Here is a 19753-nt window from a genome sequence, read left to right on the forward strand (position 1 = left end):
TCTAAACCATCCGAGGTACTGGTTAATTGGATTAAACTTAAGCGATCATTGAACCTTGCCTTTGAGTTAAAAATACTCGGTGTAGGGAATTGTTCTAACTCTTTACTATCTCTAAACGAGTTCATCACGTCATGCACCTGTGTTAATGTCTACAAACTTGCTTCAATGTTTACTGAAGTCTTATCTCTTCCATGTCTTACGGAGATATACTTAGAGCCATGTTTTTAAAGCGCGAAAAGTGTTTTAAAATCTTCTCCTTAAATCATAAACTTCTGAATTTATTTCTTGCCAGTAATTCCTTATTTTTTTAATCTTATTTCAATAACGCTTTCTTGATTCAAAATAACAAACCATACAGTCACAGATATTGGGGTCGTTCTATTTGGTCGTTTAGCTTTCCTAAACTAATTTAGTCCGTCAAACAATGGAATGCATTTAACCGCTTCATGCGCTTTCATTATCGTCAGAGTACCTATTCCTTCAACGATTGTGTTATTAGAGAAATGCAATCGGTCATTGCGAAATTGGTTATGCAATGAAATCATTGTTCGTTGTTTATGATTAAGCGTGACATCCCACGAAAAACCACAACATTTTGCCGCTGAAAGGAAATAACAGACGAATGAATAACTGTTGTTAATTAAATTCAGTAGGTAAAAAGTACGTCTACCTTCTATCTCACGGTTTTCAAATGCATTCATTCAATCAGGGTAGAAAGCATGGTCTGTTTTGTTTAGTGGAATATGTTCGCATTGTCGCAAAATTTTAAGATTTTCCTTAGATGTCTGGTAACTTTTAAAATAATTTAAAACAATTTTGTCTTCTGAATGTAAGAAATAAAGATGGCAATAACATTATATATATGTTTACTTATAAAAGTTGTTAGTCAATCGCTCCGGACGCTCCGGTAGTAAAAGCAGAGGAAGTTTTAAGTAAATCTTTGTTTCTATAAGTATAAGAAATATGAACAAGCATCAGGTACAGCGTAGTTCATTTCTGTTTCACTCACACGTACCTTAAAAACATATCGTGCGAGTGAGATGCTTATGCTAAGTCTAATATGTAGTGGTTGTGGATCTTTCAAATTGGCTGGGTTCATCACATACAAAGAGTACAGAAGAATGCATTTTTTTTTTTCAAACTATAAATTTATCCTTATTTTCTCCATAACCTAAATTATTCGATTCTTTCTTGAGCTCAGAAATTAAAATTACCTAAATATCTCGTCAAATAATTTCACTAGCTAAGCTCCAAAAAAGAGGGGAAGAATTTATGGGAACATATTAAAAATAATTTCAAGGACGCCATACTTACCGATATTTACTAATAATATTTTTCAACAACATCATACATTGCTTGCCACGTATCTCATTCCATAAGAAGTATCTCTATAAGTTCCTTATTTTTACCGGCGTCTTGTTTCTTAACAATTCTCTTTGAACAGGTGCACGTGTGTTCATTGCTTACACAAGCTATTCTACTATAACATCTACGATGTTGCTCACGTCCATCGTCCCGCACTTGTTTACAGCCCACTTCAACAGGCCCAGTTAATAAAACTTTTATGAACGCAGCTTCTTAAAATGAAAATTGTTGATGAATGAATTCATCAACAATTTTCATCATTTCATACTGCTTACATATAATACAAAAGCACATTAGGACCGAGAAGGAGTTTCAAGAGAGAAATTGTGCACTTCAATATTTTTGTAGCTTCTTTTGCATCCTAATCCTAAAAACTGGAATTATGCATTCTTGTTTAGAAATGGTCTACATATGGTCTCAATATTTTAAATATTGAGTTTGGATTTTCTATAGGTTACTTAATTACTTGTTAATACTAATTCTCTCAGGTTTTCATATCTTCTAAAGTCTTGCCAGTTCCTATTCTTATTTTCAGTGTCAGTTACTAAACTTACACTTGTAGAAGTAGTAAATACCTCAAAGCGTGCCAACCGTAGTATTCTTATTTTTTTTTCTCTAATATAATTTTTGATTATCGTGATACCTAGTATCGAACCAATTAAGTAATGAACCAAGATATCATTGCGATGTATTTTCTTTACTAAAGGTCCATCAATAATTCTAATTGAGCAATCGAGTCAGTATCCAGAATATAAGTGAGACTATTTCTGATATTAAAGATGTATTTTTTATTATAATGTGGCACACGTATGGAGACATGGATGTCTGTAAATCGGCGTGACAACTCCTGTTGAATATGGAATATGAGCTCGGACTGGCGCTACATACCAACTTGATCGTGATTTCGTGATATATTTATTGGTGGGAACAGCCTTGGTAATAAAAATAGTTATACGTACTTATAAAACGTTTATACATACATATATACATATGTAAAACGTTTATAATTAAATAAATTCGGTAATTCAGAACACATAGTAAGTTATGCAGATAAAGAAATAAATCAAACAAGATTTATTTCTGCGCCGGGATTTGGACTACGTGTTGCAACATTAAGTTTTACTGTTCATGGAAAATATGTACGTAACCTACGTAAATAAAAATATTTAAATAAAACTCGTTTGCTTCACATACATATATGGAATAGTTTTAAGGTGTAATATTACTTTCAAAGTTTCTTTATTTACTTACCGGTCTTAACTCCATAAATTTTATTTTTAAATGAGAAGTCTGCCAGTGCTTTTATAACTTTATTGAAATTTATATCGAAATAGCACACACATCAGATAATAAAACATCCGTGTAAGGTTGCATTAGGCTGTAAACACACCTGTTTCAGCATCACCTGTCGATACCTGTCAATATTTCACACAAGTTGTCTACAATAACCATTTGCTTGGCTCGTGCCACAGAAATTATAATTATAAATGTCAACAGAGCAATTAACATTTATAACACGATGCCTAGCCTAAAGGTGTACTTTTTAAAGTAATTAAAAAAAAGGAGAGTTCTCGTACAGGTTTTTCTAGCATAATTAAATTTAGGACATGACAAGAGCGCCGGTGGAACAGGTTTATATTTATATTTAAAATTAGCGGCTTGCACGGATAGCATTTATTATTATAAGATACAAATGTTTCCGAGAAAAATCCTCTTTTCAACATTTCAAACCGGAACAAAATAGGTTCACATCTTTTTGATATTAGCGAACACATACAGGGAGAGAAAATGATGTGTACTTTCATGATCCAATACGGGTTAGGGGTTGTGAAGGTCAGACGAGAGTCACTTCGTATAGAAACCTGACTCACCCAATCCAGGATTTAAAGACCAGGGCTAACCCCGGGCTTCTCTCCAGAGTGGAGAGAATGCAACCGGGATTATAGCCAGGGAGAGAAAATAGGAGGACTTTGCTTTAGGTATAATATGAAGAGAAAAGTATAGGTTTTCAAAATGTATAGATGTTTGTGGTAAATTGTGAAAATTCTATCAATAGTTAAGTTCGAAGTTTATTATTTACTCGTATTTGTAACAATTTAATTTATGTCGATATTTTTTCTTTTCGGCTTACGATGCAATGAAACGTTTGATGTAATTATTCCTTCTGTAAGTTTATTTCTTTTGGATTTAGTTCTGTTACTTAAATTTACTCATTTAAAATTATATTATAATTTCTCCATTCATAGCTTTATGAATATATTCATATCATCTGTTTAATTCAATTTACGTCTCTACCTAGTTTCCTACCGTTTTCTATGATTAATATGTAGTGATATAATTGACTTATAATACTGCTAATGCTATTTTACTTATTGTTCTTTGACACATTCGTCTATTTTATAACAATATCTTTTAAAGTCGCCTTCGAAGATAAATGAATGGCAATTTTTTTAGTGCACCTGTACTGCTGCATTCCGGCGTGTGCGCCCGCGCCGATGTTAACTTCCATCCATTTCCGTCCGCGATCGAGTTGCTTTTTTATCGATGATTCCACCTACAATAAATATTGATGGCCACTAACCAGTCACTTTACTGTTTTAATGACATAGTTAAGTTGCTGATTTAATTTTTTGCCTTTTTTTTGTTGTCAAATCGATCAGATAAGTCGTGTATTGCAAGAAACCATGTAGGAGTTGTTATTAGACTGACAAAACTCTTGGCGAGTCAATATAGGCGTATCGTATTTTTGAAGAGCATTAATGGTTATCAATATAGATGTAGCTATAGGCTTAGGTCAATTAGGATTAAATTTGGCAGGAAGATCGAATGTAACGGATAATAATAATAATAACATAGTCTCTGCCTACCCCTCCGGGAAAGAGGCATGATTTTATGTATGTATGTATCGAATGTAACGTCCGCTTATAAAGGATTTTTGGAAATTACCGCGGGAACTGGGGATAATAGGTTTTTTTGTTTTACGTTGGCGGAGGAACAGGCGCTCTCTAGTATTATATAGTATTAGTTTAGGCAACAGTCAACAGGCATGTCGCCTAAATATTTAAGTGTGCGTTTTTGTTTATGATATTTTATGAAGGCTTAAAAATCTTTAAAACCCTCGCATTATGTGTATACCTCACAACAAAAGTATATATGTAGGTATATATATACATAGGTGACTTACTTCGGTAATCTGGCTAGGCAGCTCTTGTTAAATTAGTACAAAAATTACATGTAAGTACTTACGTGTAAAGCTAATCTTAAAGATTATAATAATACTTGTTTAAAGTATGTTATGGTTACACATACTACCCTTTTCATATTATGTATCTCTCAAATTACTAAGTATTATAACTTGCATAAAAGGTCATCAAGTTTGGTTGATGTAAGATAGCAGATAACAGAACAGACCCATTTAATAATTTATTTTAAACTAGCTTTCCGCCCGCGGCTTCGCCCACGTATAATTCGGTTATATATAGCGTTTTTTAATGATCTCAACAGGGCTTTTTCTTCCACAGGCTGAAATCTTGTTACAACTGGAATTAAATATAGCCTGTGTTACTCAGGGATGATGTAGCTTTCTAATGGTGAATGTTTGAAATCGATTCAGTAGTTTCGGAGTTTATCGATTACATGTGTAAACAAATATAGTCTGATAGTCATCATCCCATGTGAATGAGCTGATGATGGAAGGTACAACTCCTCAACGGTTAGGAGTTGAAAGAAAATTCTTACGAAGTTATACGTACATGTGAGGCTATTAGGTTGACCTGATAATAAAAAGTAAATCTCATTAACGTTAAGAATTTAGGTGAAAATGGATGCGGAAAAATTTCGTCTCTTCACTTGTTTCCTTTTAGCTGTTTGTATGGGTAGTGTTAACACAAAATAGGGATTTAAAGGCGTGATGTTATTAATGTTATGCATGTATGTACATAATTATGTATGTTATTATGTATGTTAAAGAGACGACTGAAAGTTGTCATACAAAGTCTTTTTTTTAAGGATGGGAAATCATCAAATGACCTCTCCCGCTCTGGGTGGAACGGAAGGGAGTGTCAGACTTTTACTGACTAAAACCCACCTCGTTCCTTCAGTTGCCCTTTGCGTTCCGGGGCCACGGTATCTCGTTAGAACTTTCCCGCAGCCCCGGCTCAGTTTATCCCGTTTCCCCCCCTTGGGGGTTGACATTTCAGAAATCCCTTCTTAGTGCTCACTTATGTTACTAAAGGAACCTCTGTTCAAAATCTCAGACTCGTATACCGAGCGGTTTCGGCTGTGCGTTAATAAATCAGTCACCCAATCGCACCCCCTAAATCACGATTGGAGGGTAGTTTGAAAAAACTTATAATGTCAAACATATTTACTTGCCTATGTACGTGTTCATGCCAAGTTTCAAGTTTATAAACCCAAGGAATAAGATTTTTCATAGAAACGTTTTTACCCCTTTTCCCCCCCTTGGGGGTTGAATTTCCAAAAATCCTTTCTTAGTGCTCCCCTACATATCTCAAGGAACCTACATTCCAAATTTCAGCTGTCTACGACCAGTAGTTTCGACTGTGCGTTGTCTGTCAGTCAGTCACTCAGTAACGGAAGAGTTTTATATATATAGATAAAATATGTAAATGTGATGATGACTTCATTTGCATTGGGAAATCCTAATTGCAAAAAATCAGTTGCAAAGTTATTACATGCGTTAGTAGAGAGGTTAGTAAACTATTTTATGAATGGATGGATACAATGGTTAGAGAAAAATCATTTATTCTTATTATTATATTTTTTTTACAATCAAAATATGTATTTACTTAATCGAGTTTTAAATAGTGAAATGTGATTTTGGTCCAGTTCGTTATTAAATTCTTATGAGTGATTTTTGTATTATTTCTAATTCTACCTTCTGCTTTGAAGTAGATCTAAGTGCTTTAAAGCTGCTTCAAAGTACTTTGTGGGAAGACTATTAGGACTTATGATTGACATAACCTGAATGACAAGCATTTGGCATCTGAGCTCGCCGCCGAATCCTAGTTAAGATTTGTACTTTGATTTAAACCTAAATCAAAATTCAGTACACTTTGTACATCAATTCGTTTAAATTTGACGTTCCATTAAAAAAATATATTTTTTATTATTTAAATTTCCATTAAATCAATTAATCATAAAATGTATTCTCTCGTCCACATTTCTATTCTAAGTTCGGATAATTGTGAAGTTGGCGTTGTTGAAGTTCCTAAAGCAGTGCAGGTTGTTGCCGCTTCTTTTGCACTGACGCTTTGGAAGCGGCAGTAAACTTAATCTTAAGTAATTTAATTTACGTCAATCAATGTTGTGGAACCAAAAGATATGATACATAATTAGTAATACTGAAATGTCCCATAAAATTAACAAAAAAATAATAATATGAATTTTGCTGAAGAATTAGCATATTTAAATGGTCAATGCTTATATTTTGCAATTTGACATTTTTAATTTATGAATTGCTTATTTACATGTACAAAATTTGTACTAAGTACCTACATACTTACCTAATTGTACTTAGGTACTGTAGAATTAAGAATTTGCATATTCAAATCTTCTATTCTCACACTTCGTAATTTTACATTTCACCTGAGAGGTGGAACAATGGGAGGCGCCCGAGGGACCCAAGACGGTAGCGTCACGGGTCGCCGGGCCCGGAAGGAACCCATCGTGGGAATCTACACGCCCTTTATACCCACCTGCGTAATGTATTCCTATAATTACTTCTTAAATAAGGAGTTTTATATTGCGATTTGTTTATGGCTTAATGATGATAGTCTTCTTAATGATAGTAATACGAGTGTGAAAAAAGCGAAATATTTTTTGCTTCAATATTAAACGTTCCTCTGGTCTCTCCAAGAGATAAGTAGGGCAGGAATTGATTTTATCATTTTTGTTTCTTAAATGTGTATTTACCATAAACGGCACAATCTAAAGCGTTTGCGTCGGACAAGAGGAAAGTCAATGATCTACAAATTAACTGTAATAATAGTAATGTGGATGTCCAGCTCTCAGCGGCGTTATTTGTAGGCATTACCCAGTTTAGATAGCTAGTATGGCATGTACTGTTATGAGGATTGCACTTTTGATAACTAAGATATTAATATTATCATGAATGATCACAGGTAGTAAAATGTCACACTTATGCTAGACTTTCTACCTATCTATAACATACATACATATAGTCACGTCTTGACCCTTGCGGGGTAGACAGAGCCAACAGTTTCGAAAAAACTTAACACATTATTTTCTTTTGTTCCAAATTTGAACTAGTTAATAGTAGAATCAAGATCTGGTTTCTCTTAAAAATGTTGATCTATACTTACCCACAAAATGTCGCTAAAATGTCCACCTTATAATCTTATTTGACTTTTTATTTTTTAGTTATGTAGGATAAAAAACTTGTACGCAAGTCTCCTTTTCAAGTTATTCTTATATGTAAATCGGTTAAGTCTGATGACAATTTAAGATAATAATTGAAATAATATACAACGTTAAAATAAATATAAATTTATTGAACTAATCTCTCTTGGGCCTTATTGGTACATTTTGAGAATTGTAACTGTGTACCACGCCGATGGAAGTTAGAAAAGCTGCTGTTAAAACCGTATAAGTAACGCCCAAATATTGGGCAATGAATCCTGCCACTAATGGGGTAACCACTCCAGCTAAAGATCTTAATGTACCCAAGGCACCTATGACAGAACCTCTACGTTCACTGTCACCTTTACTTACAATCATTTCTAACTCAACTATTCTACTTATGGCACCGGCTACTGCAAACGGTATCACAAACAAAACATATACATAAATACTTGGAGCTACAGCCATACCCAGTTGTGATACAGTCAGTATCAGAAATATATGTGATACTCTCTGTGAGTAATCTTTATCTTTGACATATAATTTATTAATAAACCCAATAAAATAAGTGCATATCGCACTGATGATTCCTTGGAATGATATAATGTAACCTATATAGATTGGTGTGGCATTGTGTTTTGTTGTTAGAAAAATGGCAAAGTTACTAAAATAAATTGCCATACAAAAAGATAAGATTAACTTAAAAATAAACGCGTCCCAATAAACGCTCCAGTCGACTTGGTAGAATTGATCTATAGATTGTTTTAGGCTGTTAGTCACAGATTGCAACAATTTTGGTGATACACCATCAGTTATTTCGTTACTTTTCTTGTCTTTTGTTGCGTTTATATCTGGTAGACCTCTTATAAGACCTGAAATAAAAATAATATTGCGTTCAATATTAGGTAATTCCAAATTTTTATTACCTATCCTTTTGGGATTTTACCTGCATTAATGCTATAGATGATCCATAATATAGCCGAAATAATGGCAAATCCAGTATCGGGGAATAGTTCCATAATATGGCCACCCAAGACGGGTCCTATCGCTATACTTAGTCCTGAGAGAGTGGCCAACTTTCCAAATAACTCAGCTTGACGGTCTGGATCCATCTCATAATCGGGAGCCAAAGCATTTATAAGTAGAAATGTCTGTTTAATCAAACCTGTAAGTAATTTTTTTTATTGCCATCTATATTTCAATATAACAAAGTAGTTGCTATAATAAAATGAATGTAATATTCCATACTATAATTTACTTACCCAAGAAACCACGTATAACAAAAAACAGAACTAACGAAGTCGTCAGTCCCTGTATCAAGTATGCAAACCCACAAAATATTAATATGAGCATCAGTATTGGCTTTCTACCTTTGACATCGCTCAGACTCCCCTGAAAAGAATTATAGAACTTAATTTATTTCAAATCAATACATAGTAGGTATAAAACAAAGTTGCTTTCTCTGTCCCTATGTCTCTTTGTATGCTTAAATCTTTAAAACTACGCACCGGATTTTAATGCGGGTTTTTTCAATAGATAGAGTGATTCAAGAGGAAATCCATCGAATAGTGGAAAAATACTGTTATTTTTGAGGTTTCTAATTTGATGTCGTTAATTTTCATATTTTTTCCGCTTACATTGCAAACGCAGGCTGAACCCTACAAGATTTATCAAAATAATGTACGAATTATTTGTACACATTGAAAAGGTCTACAGAAAACTCCGCGATGGTATGTCTATCTCTCATGGATATCCCACAATAACATTTTTTTGTTATTTACTTTTTACGACAATCAGCATTGCACCCGTGTGATGCCGGGGCGGGTCGCTAGTTTTGATATATTCAGCTCTGACATATCAAAAGAGATATTTGATTGATAACACAAATTCCAAGTTTCATTACAATATTTTCAAAAGTTTCATTATATTATTATTATATTTTATATATTTGGATAGATACATACATATTTACATTCGTGACTTGGCGACACATAACTAAATCATTTAATTCTGCGTTTAACCAAATTATAATAGTGACCAGACCAATGATAAGATTTGAAGCAGACGTTACGTAGTAAACAAAATATATATATTTAAAGAAGCATTATCACTATGACTAATAAATAATAAAGTAAGAAATATAGAGACACCTGTGTGATCACTATCACACATGATTATTTACAAAAAGTATAGTTATGTACCTACTATCATGGGTTCCGAAACCATCTGTAATCCGGAATATAGAGCTCCCATGGTTCCTAAGAGAATCTGTGAAGCGCCTAATTTGATAGCCTGGTTTCCGAGCTGTGGCATCAGTAAGCCAATTGTTAGCATGTCCTGTAAAAATCATCAACATCTCCTTATTCCACTATATGTATGTCGGGAAATCTATGTATGAATGCCCTGAATATCTTTTCTATTTTGTTAAATATCCTCGTCACGCAGACAAGTCTTATACGCTAAAGTTTGAACACGTATAAAATGAAAATTTGAAAAAGAAAAGTTAAAATAACATACATACATATGTATAATCATGTTTATATCCCTTTACAAGTCTTGAAAAGACTGATAGGCCACGTTCAGCTGTTTGGCTTAATGTCAGAATTGAGATTGAAATTGTGACAGGTTGCTAGCCCATCGTCTTTTACGACATCGTTGGGAACAAGTGGAGTGGTATAATTCATTGTTTATATTAGTGCCGGGAACCACACGGCACATATAGCATAAATATAGTAATTGTTCACTACCTACCTTATTGTATGTAAAGTAAATCAAAGTAATTCGTTCTGGTGTTATGCTCATATACCCTTATTTATAAACATACATATTTGTGTTTCGTTTTCATATGAATGTTAGGTATTATAGCTGAGTCATTAATGTAGTCATGTCTGATTTTTCGTTATCAAATTGTCCGATAAGAAACATGATGAAGGTATACTAAGCGTATATAAAACGCTTGAAAAATGTTCAGTATTGATTGACCCTCAGGCTAAAGACCACATCATTGGAATAATAATATCAAACCATAAGATTTTGTTTGAAAGTACAAAGTATTATAAGTATCCAATTTCATCATCAATTACATTATAGAACATCTTGACGGCCTCTATGGCGCAGCGGTAGTACGCTTGTCTGTGACACTGGAGGTCCCCAGTTCGAATCCCGGCCAGAGCATGACGAGAAAAGAGCATATTTTGATTGGCCTGGGATAAAAATGTAATATCGTTGAGTTAGTATCTTGTAACACAAATCTCGAACTTACTTCGAGGCTCAAACTGTGTAATTTGTCCCGTATATATTATACAGGACATACACACACACAGACACCCCCACACACCCACACACATTCACATACATACACGCACGTTATTTTAAATATTTATTGCACCTTAAAATATCTACATAACATTTTAGTTTTTAATCAAAAATGTGTGTTGGTAATTATTGCAAGGAATGGCTTCGTTTACAGACAATTTTTTAGTTACTGCCGTGTTCGTTTCTAACTGTAAACTTACCAAAAAGGACACGATCTGTAGCGTAGTCGTCGGCGACAGCATTCTGACTTGACACTGCACTATCTCCAATAAGAGTAGTTCATAATTTAGGTTATTTATATTTGTAAGATAATTTGGTTGTGGCTACGTGGTCATACGCTCGCTCGTAGATAATCACTGTGATACTGCGCTACTGGCATTGAGATAATACCCATATGTGCCGGGTTTTTGCTTATGTCACAAAGTTTTGTTTAGATTATCAGACCTAGCACACTTAAAATCGCTTTGTGTACTTTACATTTTTTTTATTATATAAAAAAATAAACGCTTTATGAATTTTATGAATTTAATTAATTACTATTAGTACTAACATAGCTTTAAGTTTACTAACATATTATAAGTCCTGGTTACTTAAATAAATACTATTTCATTCTATTTCACTCATTAAACTATCTGTTCAAGCCTGTTGGAAAACAAATAAATGAACCAACATTTCTTATTTTGTTTCACAGCTTTGATTTCAATTTTAATCTCCTCATTACTACAGTTTATCCTTTTCTCTTTACTATTACGGCTATAAATTTAATTTCGGTAGTTCATATTTAGCGGTTAACTTTCCACTTATCTATCAAATAAATCGTAGTACACACGGAATACGTTCGCCGGCATCTCGATTAGCTGGGGATCCCACGGCGTGTCAGCGTCCGGTCTAGTTTGACAGGGCTGCCTTCAAAAAAGTGTAACAAATATGTATAAAATATTCTTTTCGTATATTCTTTTCCAATGCCCAAATTATATTTGTACTAAGTTTCATTGAAATCTGTTTTGATGGATGTAAATGTAGAGTGGTTACAACCATACACACTGACTTTCGCATTTATTATTATAAGGTGGGATAAATTAAGATATACCAAGTGGTGTGGTACTTGCTACAAGTACATTAAGGCTTTTGTTTGCTGGCGAAGGAAAACCTCTTTCTGTGCAGATTGTAAAAGTCAATATTATAGACTAATAAACGTAGGATTTTTTTTTGTCACTGAAGTATCATTAGCGAACCACCTAAACGTTGTTTTCTGACTATTGGCTTTGATTACACCAAAAGAAATAGAAATGTGTGTATGTCTATGTTCACTCACCGAGTTCTTATTACATAAATGTAAAATGATAAAAATTTTATGAATTTGCCTTAATAAGTATAAGTATGTTAATATTTTTGGCTTTCTAAAAATTGATTATTTTATTAAATTCTTAACTATGTAAGGGCATCCCTATATGACTACAAATGATGACAGCCCTAATTTTGTGGGACCTGTGGGCCATTTTATTGCATGTCTAATAAGCAGTTGTGAGTGCCCGTCATGGTTCACGATTTAATTGTCTTTGTCTTATTCCACAAACCTTTCAATGGACATTATTTAAATTATGGCTAATAAAGTAAATCAGGCTCATTAAAGTTTTGTAAACTGTGATTTCACATGGCTGACTTTCTTTGTCATCGTTTTAATAAGATTTTTAATAAACGTAAACATAAAGAACAAAGAAAAGTTGAACATTATTTTTACAATAATTTCCTACATTATGGTCTACCTAACTAAAACAGTTTGGCCAAAGCGGATGCTACAAGGTTTTGTATCATATATTTACGATCTAATCAGGCAACGGATTCTTTTCAATATCATATTTGATTAGGTCATTATACCTCCGTATAATTTTACGACAATTTTCCTATCCAATCGTCGTGTGTGTCCGGAAACGCACTGGCATTTGCTATGTAATGTCTCTTTTTATACTTTTCTAAAATAAGACGGAAGCTCGAAGTCTTAATCTTGAAATAATTGGCGGCTGAGTAACATTTTCTGTTTAATCTTGTCTTCACGTTGAAATGAATTGTGAGAGTTTCGTTTGTCATCTGTGAATGATATCACAGCTCTATCATAGCCTCCTTTAATACGCTTGTGAACTGCTGATGAGACAATCTTCTCCATTCCAGATTACCATCGCTTATTATGCACTAAAGCGTCCCCATGAATTGAGTCATAAACATATTGTTATTTAACGTCATCACCATAATTACTTGCTTCATAACATGGACCTCTGGGTCAACAGTTATTTGGGATTAATTACTCTATGTAGTCATTATTGACATCTGTAAAGTATCATTACTCACCGCTTCAACCATCTCGATGCTATTGAAAGCACAAATGCATTTTAGTAGGGCAGGTCCTATTTTAGTTCAGCTTTGTTTACTAATAGCCCGATTTGTAACATGATTTGTTGACGTATAAAGTTTATTGGCGTGGTGATCTGGTGTTTCCAGATATTGTACTATCGAGTAGCCTGGCGACCCCACGGCTGCCCCTTCTTTCATCCATATTACTCGCTCGGCTGAACGTTTGGACACACCGACACCTCAATAGAGCGGCATGCGACACCATGCTTCATTGCCTTCTCAACTTTTTACGCTTCTTAATAAGACAGTTTCAGCTGCCATCCATTCTTCATAATCAGATCGCATGTTTTTATGCCAATATCGAGCAAATAAGTTTTCATTGTAATTGCGCGTTTCTTTCGAACGCAGGACAAAAAGTGATTGTTTAGCTTGAGAAACGAAATGGTTTCTATTCATCAGGTTTGATTGTAGATTGCATGCATTTTGATTTCTATAGTAAGTTTAGAATTTTCTTTTGGTCCATTTTTGATAAAATAACAATTTAATTATATAAAAATAATATCAGTGTCTCAAGAGTTCATAGTTTCAAACTCAATGCCAAGTACTTTTGACGTTAATGTCCTAAATGAAATATTAACATACAGAGCCTATTGTAAGCTTGCCTTCTAATTGCTGATGTTAATTTTTGAATTAATTAAGACCAGTCGTGGGCGGAGCTGAGGTTTAGTGGCCGATGAAGTGTACGCGACGTGAAAGGGTATAACAATAACCTAATTAAAAAGTCTACGCGGGTGAAATAACGGTTACTGAATTTTCGATTAACTATATAATTAAAAATCTTATAAGTATCAACAAGCGAAGGTATAGTCCAATATGGTAACTAGTCTGCCTACGATGACCGTTTCTCAGACAGTTTGAATGGAACGCGCCGTCTACATCGTGCGGTCAAAAGCGGCCCATATTCGCCGATCCGTGACCCCACGACCCGCCTTTTCTGATGAGTCACCCTTCCTGACTTAAAGGATTTGGGCCTCCTGTGACTAACACAGAAAAAAACCAACCATTGTCCGGCCACGACGCCCTCGCTCTGCGTACTTACGAAGATTTTACGATGGCCTTAAGACATTTTTAACTTGATTGCTGGTGACTTTTACAGCGGGTCATAAATACTGATGCGGCTTTCAATGATAAACTTTACGATGTGTACTTATATTCATATTTTATTTCATCCCGTCTTGGAGAGGACGGATTGCCTCCAAATGAGTTATTTAATTGCATTCTTCTTCGTTCTTTGTAGGCTTCGTACTTTGCTCGTCTTTTTATGCAGATATTTAAATCCTATAAGTACTAATAAAACCGTTTAAAAAGTTGCCTGAGAAGTAGTAAAGATAAACGTAACAGGTTCGTAGTATTATCAAACTCCAAGGATTTTAAATGGATAAATAACATTTCCTAGAAATACTTACGTTCATTAACAGAAAATTTGCATTCTTTAGTCCTGCTGCACGATTCTGCCGTTTAAATATACTGACATATAGATAACTTTACACTCGTTTGTTTCCATTTGCTAATAATATGTAATCTGTGGCGCAACTAAGGAACATCTTAATCTCGTCATCGGGTCCGTCTCGCCACACCAAGATGTGTGGGAAACTCACCGAAGCAAGACGCCCGGTGGCTCACAAGTACAAATGATATGACTGTACAGAAATGCAACTTCTTTTTCAGAACACGTAACGGTTGCACGAAACCGACTCTTGCGAGGTTACTATTGTGTATTTGCGTAGTGGAAGGATCAGTAACAAGTTTAAATAAAAATTCAATTTCTGGGCACTAAAAAGCTTTTAAATTTGTCTTTGAATCCCCTACAGTTATCAGAGGAGGATTTTCCTCGTTACTTTTTTAATTAATTATGAAAGATTCTACGAATGATGAAATTTAAATCTTTCTGCACTTAGTGCGGTTTGTATAAGTAGTAGTTAGTTATTTAGTTATAATAAGAAAGATGGATTATAATTTTTTTAATGTTATTTGAACAACAATCTACATTGGGGCAAGCAAGTGGTATTAATTTTGTTTCTGGTCTTAGTAAAAAGGGATATCTTCTATCACGTTTTAAAAACTGATGAAGTCATACTTCTATACTCTCATTGCTTTGCTGTAGCTTCTAACGATCTAATTACTGTACTTGAGGCGCCTGGCCCGGTCAAAGGTAACTCGTATGAGCAGGACTATTCTGCGGTTTTACCCTACAATAAGGAAGGACAAGGAATAGGAAATGTTAAACGCATAATTTTATTGTTTCGCCATTATTGTCCAGTGAATCCCTTTATAATTGTGAGATGCTCATTTCATTGCTGGGTTATTAGAGCTATTGTCCTGTCTGTTAAAAAAAGGATAATTCTTAATTTTTCCTACCTAGGAGTGAAACGGTGAAAGACTTGAAAATGAACTATTTTTGAATATAAAATGAATTTTGAAAAGGTGGTGATCAAAAGGATTGCAAATCAATATACTTACTGACCGTATTTTTTTTTATTTGTCTGGATTAAAATTATGTATTACCCACAAAGTACACATGTCATTTTTTATCAGTTCTCTGTCTCATTTTGGCGTGTTTCCTTATTTTATTTTTATTTCCTTTGATCAACATAGGTCCTTGGCATTTTCAGTTTTAAGTTTGTTGTGTCACATACCGTTCCCGAGATAATCAAATAGTAAATGATCATATTGATTGAGATTGTCAAGAGAAGAATCAGTAAAAAGCATACCCTCTTATTAAAGAACAAGTACTACTACTTGTAAACCACTTTTGTCAATCACCATTTCGTTGTCATAAACTAGAAATTTAACTGAATCAAAACTTATTTGTCTGATATAATTCAATGTTTTAAATCGTTTATTGTGTTAAGCAATTGATATCGGAGGAGACTGCAATAGGAACAATTGATTTGGTTTATTGTGAGCTAAGAATTCAGAGTAAGAGAGCATTCGGAATAACATAAGGCTATAGAAGTGGTAAGTACTGATGAATATGACATCGTAATCGCAACTTATAATTATGACACCAAAATGCGTTCAACAACTACGTGCAGTGCTAGGCGACGAACACATCATTCCTACAGTTTCAAGTAAAATAGTTATTTCTATTGTCTCATATTATTTCTATGCTTTAGCAATATATCGAAGAAGATAGATATAGGAGGGATTGTTTAAGTTTATCGAGAACATAACTGTGGGAGTGCGGTTGGATCCCAGCTTTCCTACTGTGAAATGCTTTTTCATTTGCGGTCACAACCAGAACCCGCAACTATTGATTGACAAAAAATTAAAGAGTAAAAAAATATTGATTTTTATCGCAATAAATTTTTTTAATTAAAATTCTCCCTAAATGAAGAAAATTTTTATTCTTAATATCAACATAGCTTCGCACAATAACTGTCTTTATCTAGCACCGAGAACTGAAGTATTGATAGTATTTGACAAAAGGCTGTTTGCCTTTTTGTACAGATTGTAAAAGTCAATTTAAGAAATGGGAACTATATAACTATGATACTCACCGTCTCCCACGAGTGGGCACCGACTCCTGCGCTGGACACACGACGCGTGATCGTCGTGAGAAGTCGCGGTTCATAGGTTTCCTTATTATAATTATAACAATTTATATATGTCGACTGTTTCTGGGAAAATATTTTTTTAAAAGCAATCCATAGCTGAATATTTGTTATTTTTTATGCTGCATAGTTTACCATCTCTAAATTTGATGAAAATTGCGACACCGACCACCACCGACGACGCCTTCGTGGTTTCTGTCTATGTGTGGACCAAAGTGGAATAAACCGTATTCTGTCTAGGATATCGAAGTACGTAAAACCATTTCTCATTCAGTTTTATTAATAGTTGCAAAAATTCAAAATTTTTTATTCATTATTATAGGATATTATTATATCGCTTAATAATTGTCGTATGGTTTAACAACTTGGTTGACGTCAAATAAATTACTTAAAAACTAAGTTTACTGCCGCTTCCAAGGCGTCAGTGCAGAAGAAGCGGTAACAAACTGCACTGCAGCATTTTCTTCAACAACGTCAACTTCACAATATTAAATTATACTTAGAATAGAATGTGGACGGGAGAATACATTGCTCACGGGAGATTTATATATTTATGAGATTTAATATTGAAAAAAGAAAAATATATATATATATATATTTTATGGATTGCCAATTTTAAAAAGATTTATGTACAGAAATTTAGAAAGAAGTTGAAATTTTTACTTTTATTTAGTTTCTTTATTTCATGTATTATTTTCTCAGTAAATATTTCCATAGATTTAATTTAATTTTGGTACTCGACGAGTGCTTTGAATTACCATGCCATACGGTATTTAACAGTTGAAATAGAAATCTCAACTGGGTCGATGATTCATCTCCTCATTGTATTTGTACTTTGTAGGGAAGCATTCCTTCACGCTCCAGTTTTTGAAGGTCGTGGCAGTACCGTTTCTTACAGGAGTACAAACGGTTCCCGCCTTAGAATTTATCATTTAGAAGATTGGAAAGTCCTTTTGAACCAATTCCTGTGTTTGAATTTCGATTTATATCAGGAGAGCGTGATTCCGGAAAGTTTTTAATTTTGTTTCTTTTTAAGTATTTCAGGAGAGCGTGGTGCCGAAAAAGAAACACTAACAATCGATGGTATCGTGAACTTTCATAAAAACTCAAGGTGAGAATTGTAAATAACACTCTAAAACAGTTCGCTTATCCTGCCAACTAAGATAAGTCCCGTTCAAGTTTTTATCTATAAGATAAAAGCAGCTTTGTTTTAAAAGCCGGTTGTTTCAAAAGTGGGAAAAACATGCATAAGGCACGAAGACAAACCGGTCACAGAATTTAGAGAAACTGTTTAAATCTATGGCCGTGGCATATGCGTGGTCCAGTTCCTCGGACATCAATTATGTAAATCACATCGAGAAGTATAAAGGCGTTATTTATTTCCGTAGAAATCTACTGGAATGTTTGTCAGTCTATATGATCTTATTTGAATATAAAAATCTTTATTTGCTCAGCCATCGATGATCGACCTCCAACGGAGATTGTGAAATTAGATCACTTTCAAAACTATCAATTTAAATGCGTATGATTACCTTAAGGCCAATGCTAATCACAGCATAGATGAGATTATAATCAATTTGCTTAAAATAAAGTTGTGTATGAATAATCCTTATATTGGTTGTTTACAGTAAACGAATTCCATAAAGTGATCTTTGTTTTGTTACATAATATCTTAAAAAGAGTTTGAAAACAGTTATTTTACTGTTAAAGTAATAGGCAGATAAATTATTAACATAATTACCGACACGCACGGTTAATTTACGTTCGGTTTTGTGAATGGTGTTGTTTGGTGTTACATCGTCTGATGGCGGCGGATTGGCGTGAGAATTTGCTGCAGTCAACACCCGCATGTGGCTTCTGCTGTTATGCCCGTCACACACCAGACGTAGCTATATACATCTTATCACTTGCAATTATATCTGCGTTCTTCCTCTACTTCATCCAAGTTCATCATTCTTTTCACGTAAGCTACATACTTAAAGTTAAATAATGATAAACTCTGTAATGAAGGCAAAAATTGTCTAGCTAGCCACATAATGCGTGGCTTGAAATTACATATCAATGTGTAAGTATTTCCAATAAACATGTCTTTTAAGGTGGAAAAGGACATTGGGTTCTTCGGTACAATAAACTCATCAGCTTCTTTCCAAGAGGCTGATCGAGTTATCCGGGACCAGAGGGCTGGACACAACTTTGGTCAAAGATAAAGCATATCAGGCAATTCGTTGCCGCGGGCAAGCGATCTATGGGTATTAACCAATTTATAAAAGCAATTATTAAATTATTTAGTCAAATAATGACTCATTATATTAAATTATTTAGTCAAATAATGACTAAATAATTTAATAAAGATGTTTAAACGCATGATAGCTCGTATGCAACGGCCTTTACTGGAAAGTTTACTAATCTGGGAACTTAATTCTCAAACAATGGAGCCCACCTATGGCTTATTGGAAACAAGTGTATCGACACGGCAGTCGATTGTTTCTACGTAGTTAGAATATAAACTAATGTAAATGGTTCGCATGATGAAAATTGGACACGGAACAACGGGACTGATCCTTGCGAATTATTATAATGGAGTCGCCCGTAGCCTAGCGCGTTAACATCCCTTGAAACCTTCTTGAAACGCATTCTCATACTTAATTCTCGTATTTTAATTGAAATTTAAATATTTTGTAGTACCTACTGCGTAGTATTCTCTGCAAGGAGTCTCTTACAGCCTTAAT

At 34.2% G+C, this 19753-nt stretch overlaps 2 protein-coding genes across 4 annotated transcripts in view; one reads left to right on the top strand and one right to left on the bottom strand.

Annotated features, from left to right (window-relative positions):
* Nucleotides 1-19753, top strand: part of LOC106142898 (uncharacterized) — an 83136-nt gene that overhangs the window by 16389 nt on the left and 46994 nt on the right. The window lies entirely within an intron of this gene.
* LOC106142899 (major facilitator superfamily domain-containing protein 9) lies at nt 7878-11443 on the bottom strand. Of its 3 annotated transcripts, XM_013344842.2 has the most exons (5): nt 11262-11440; nt 9952-10083; nt 9009-9138; nt 8693-8911; nt 7878-8618 (listed from the first exon to the last, which is right to left on the bottom strand). In XM_013344842.2, the coding sequence occupies exons 1-5, from the start codon at nt 11301-11303 to the stop codon at nt 7903-7905; spliced, it is 1239 nt and encodes a 412-aa protein (XP_013200296.2). In that variant the 5' UTR covers nt 11304-11440; the 3' UTR covers nt 7878-7902. The 3 variants fall into 3 exon arrangements, with proteins under 3 accessions (XP_013200296.2, XP_060801686.1, XP_060801685.1); XM_060945703.1 differs by lacking the exon at nt 8693-8911 and having other exon boundaries at nt 11262-11443; XM_060945702.1 differs by lacking the exon at nt 11262-11440 and having other exon boundaries at nt 9948-10084.

This window comes from Amyelois transitella, chromosome 9, assembly GCF_032362555.1.
Source record: "Amyelois transitella isolate CPQ chromosome 9, ilAmyTran1.1, whole genome shotgun sequence".
In the NCBI taxonomy this organism is placed as follows: Eukaryota; Metazoa; Arthropoda; class Insecta; order Lepidoptera; family Pyralidae; genus Amyelois; species Amyelois transitella.

Bases quoted from the DNA above. Each gene is read 5' to 3' on its own strand.
- LOC106142899 (XM_013344842.2), bottom strand. From the start codon at position 11,303: ATGCTGTCGCCGACGACTACGCTACAGATCGTGTCCTTTTTG. The intron at 9,139-9,951 runs GTAGGTACATAA...AATTCTTTTCAG, and splicing joins TGGTTTCGGAACCCATGATA to GGGAGTCTGAGCGATGTCAA. The intron at 8,912-9,008 runs GTAAGTAAATTA...AATTACTTACAG, and splicing joins TGTTATACGTGGTTTCTTGG to GTTTGATTAAACAGACATTT.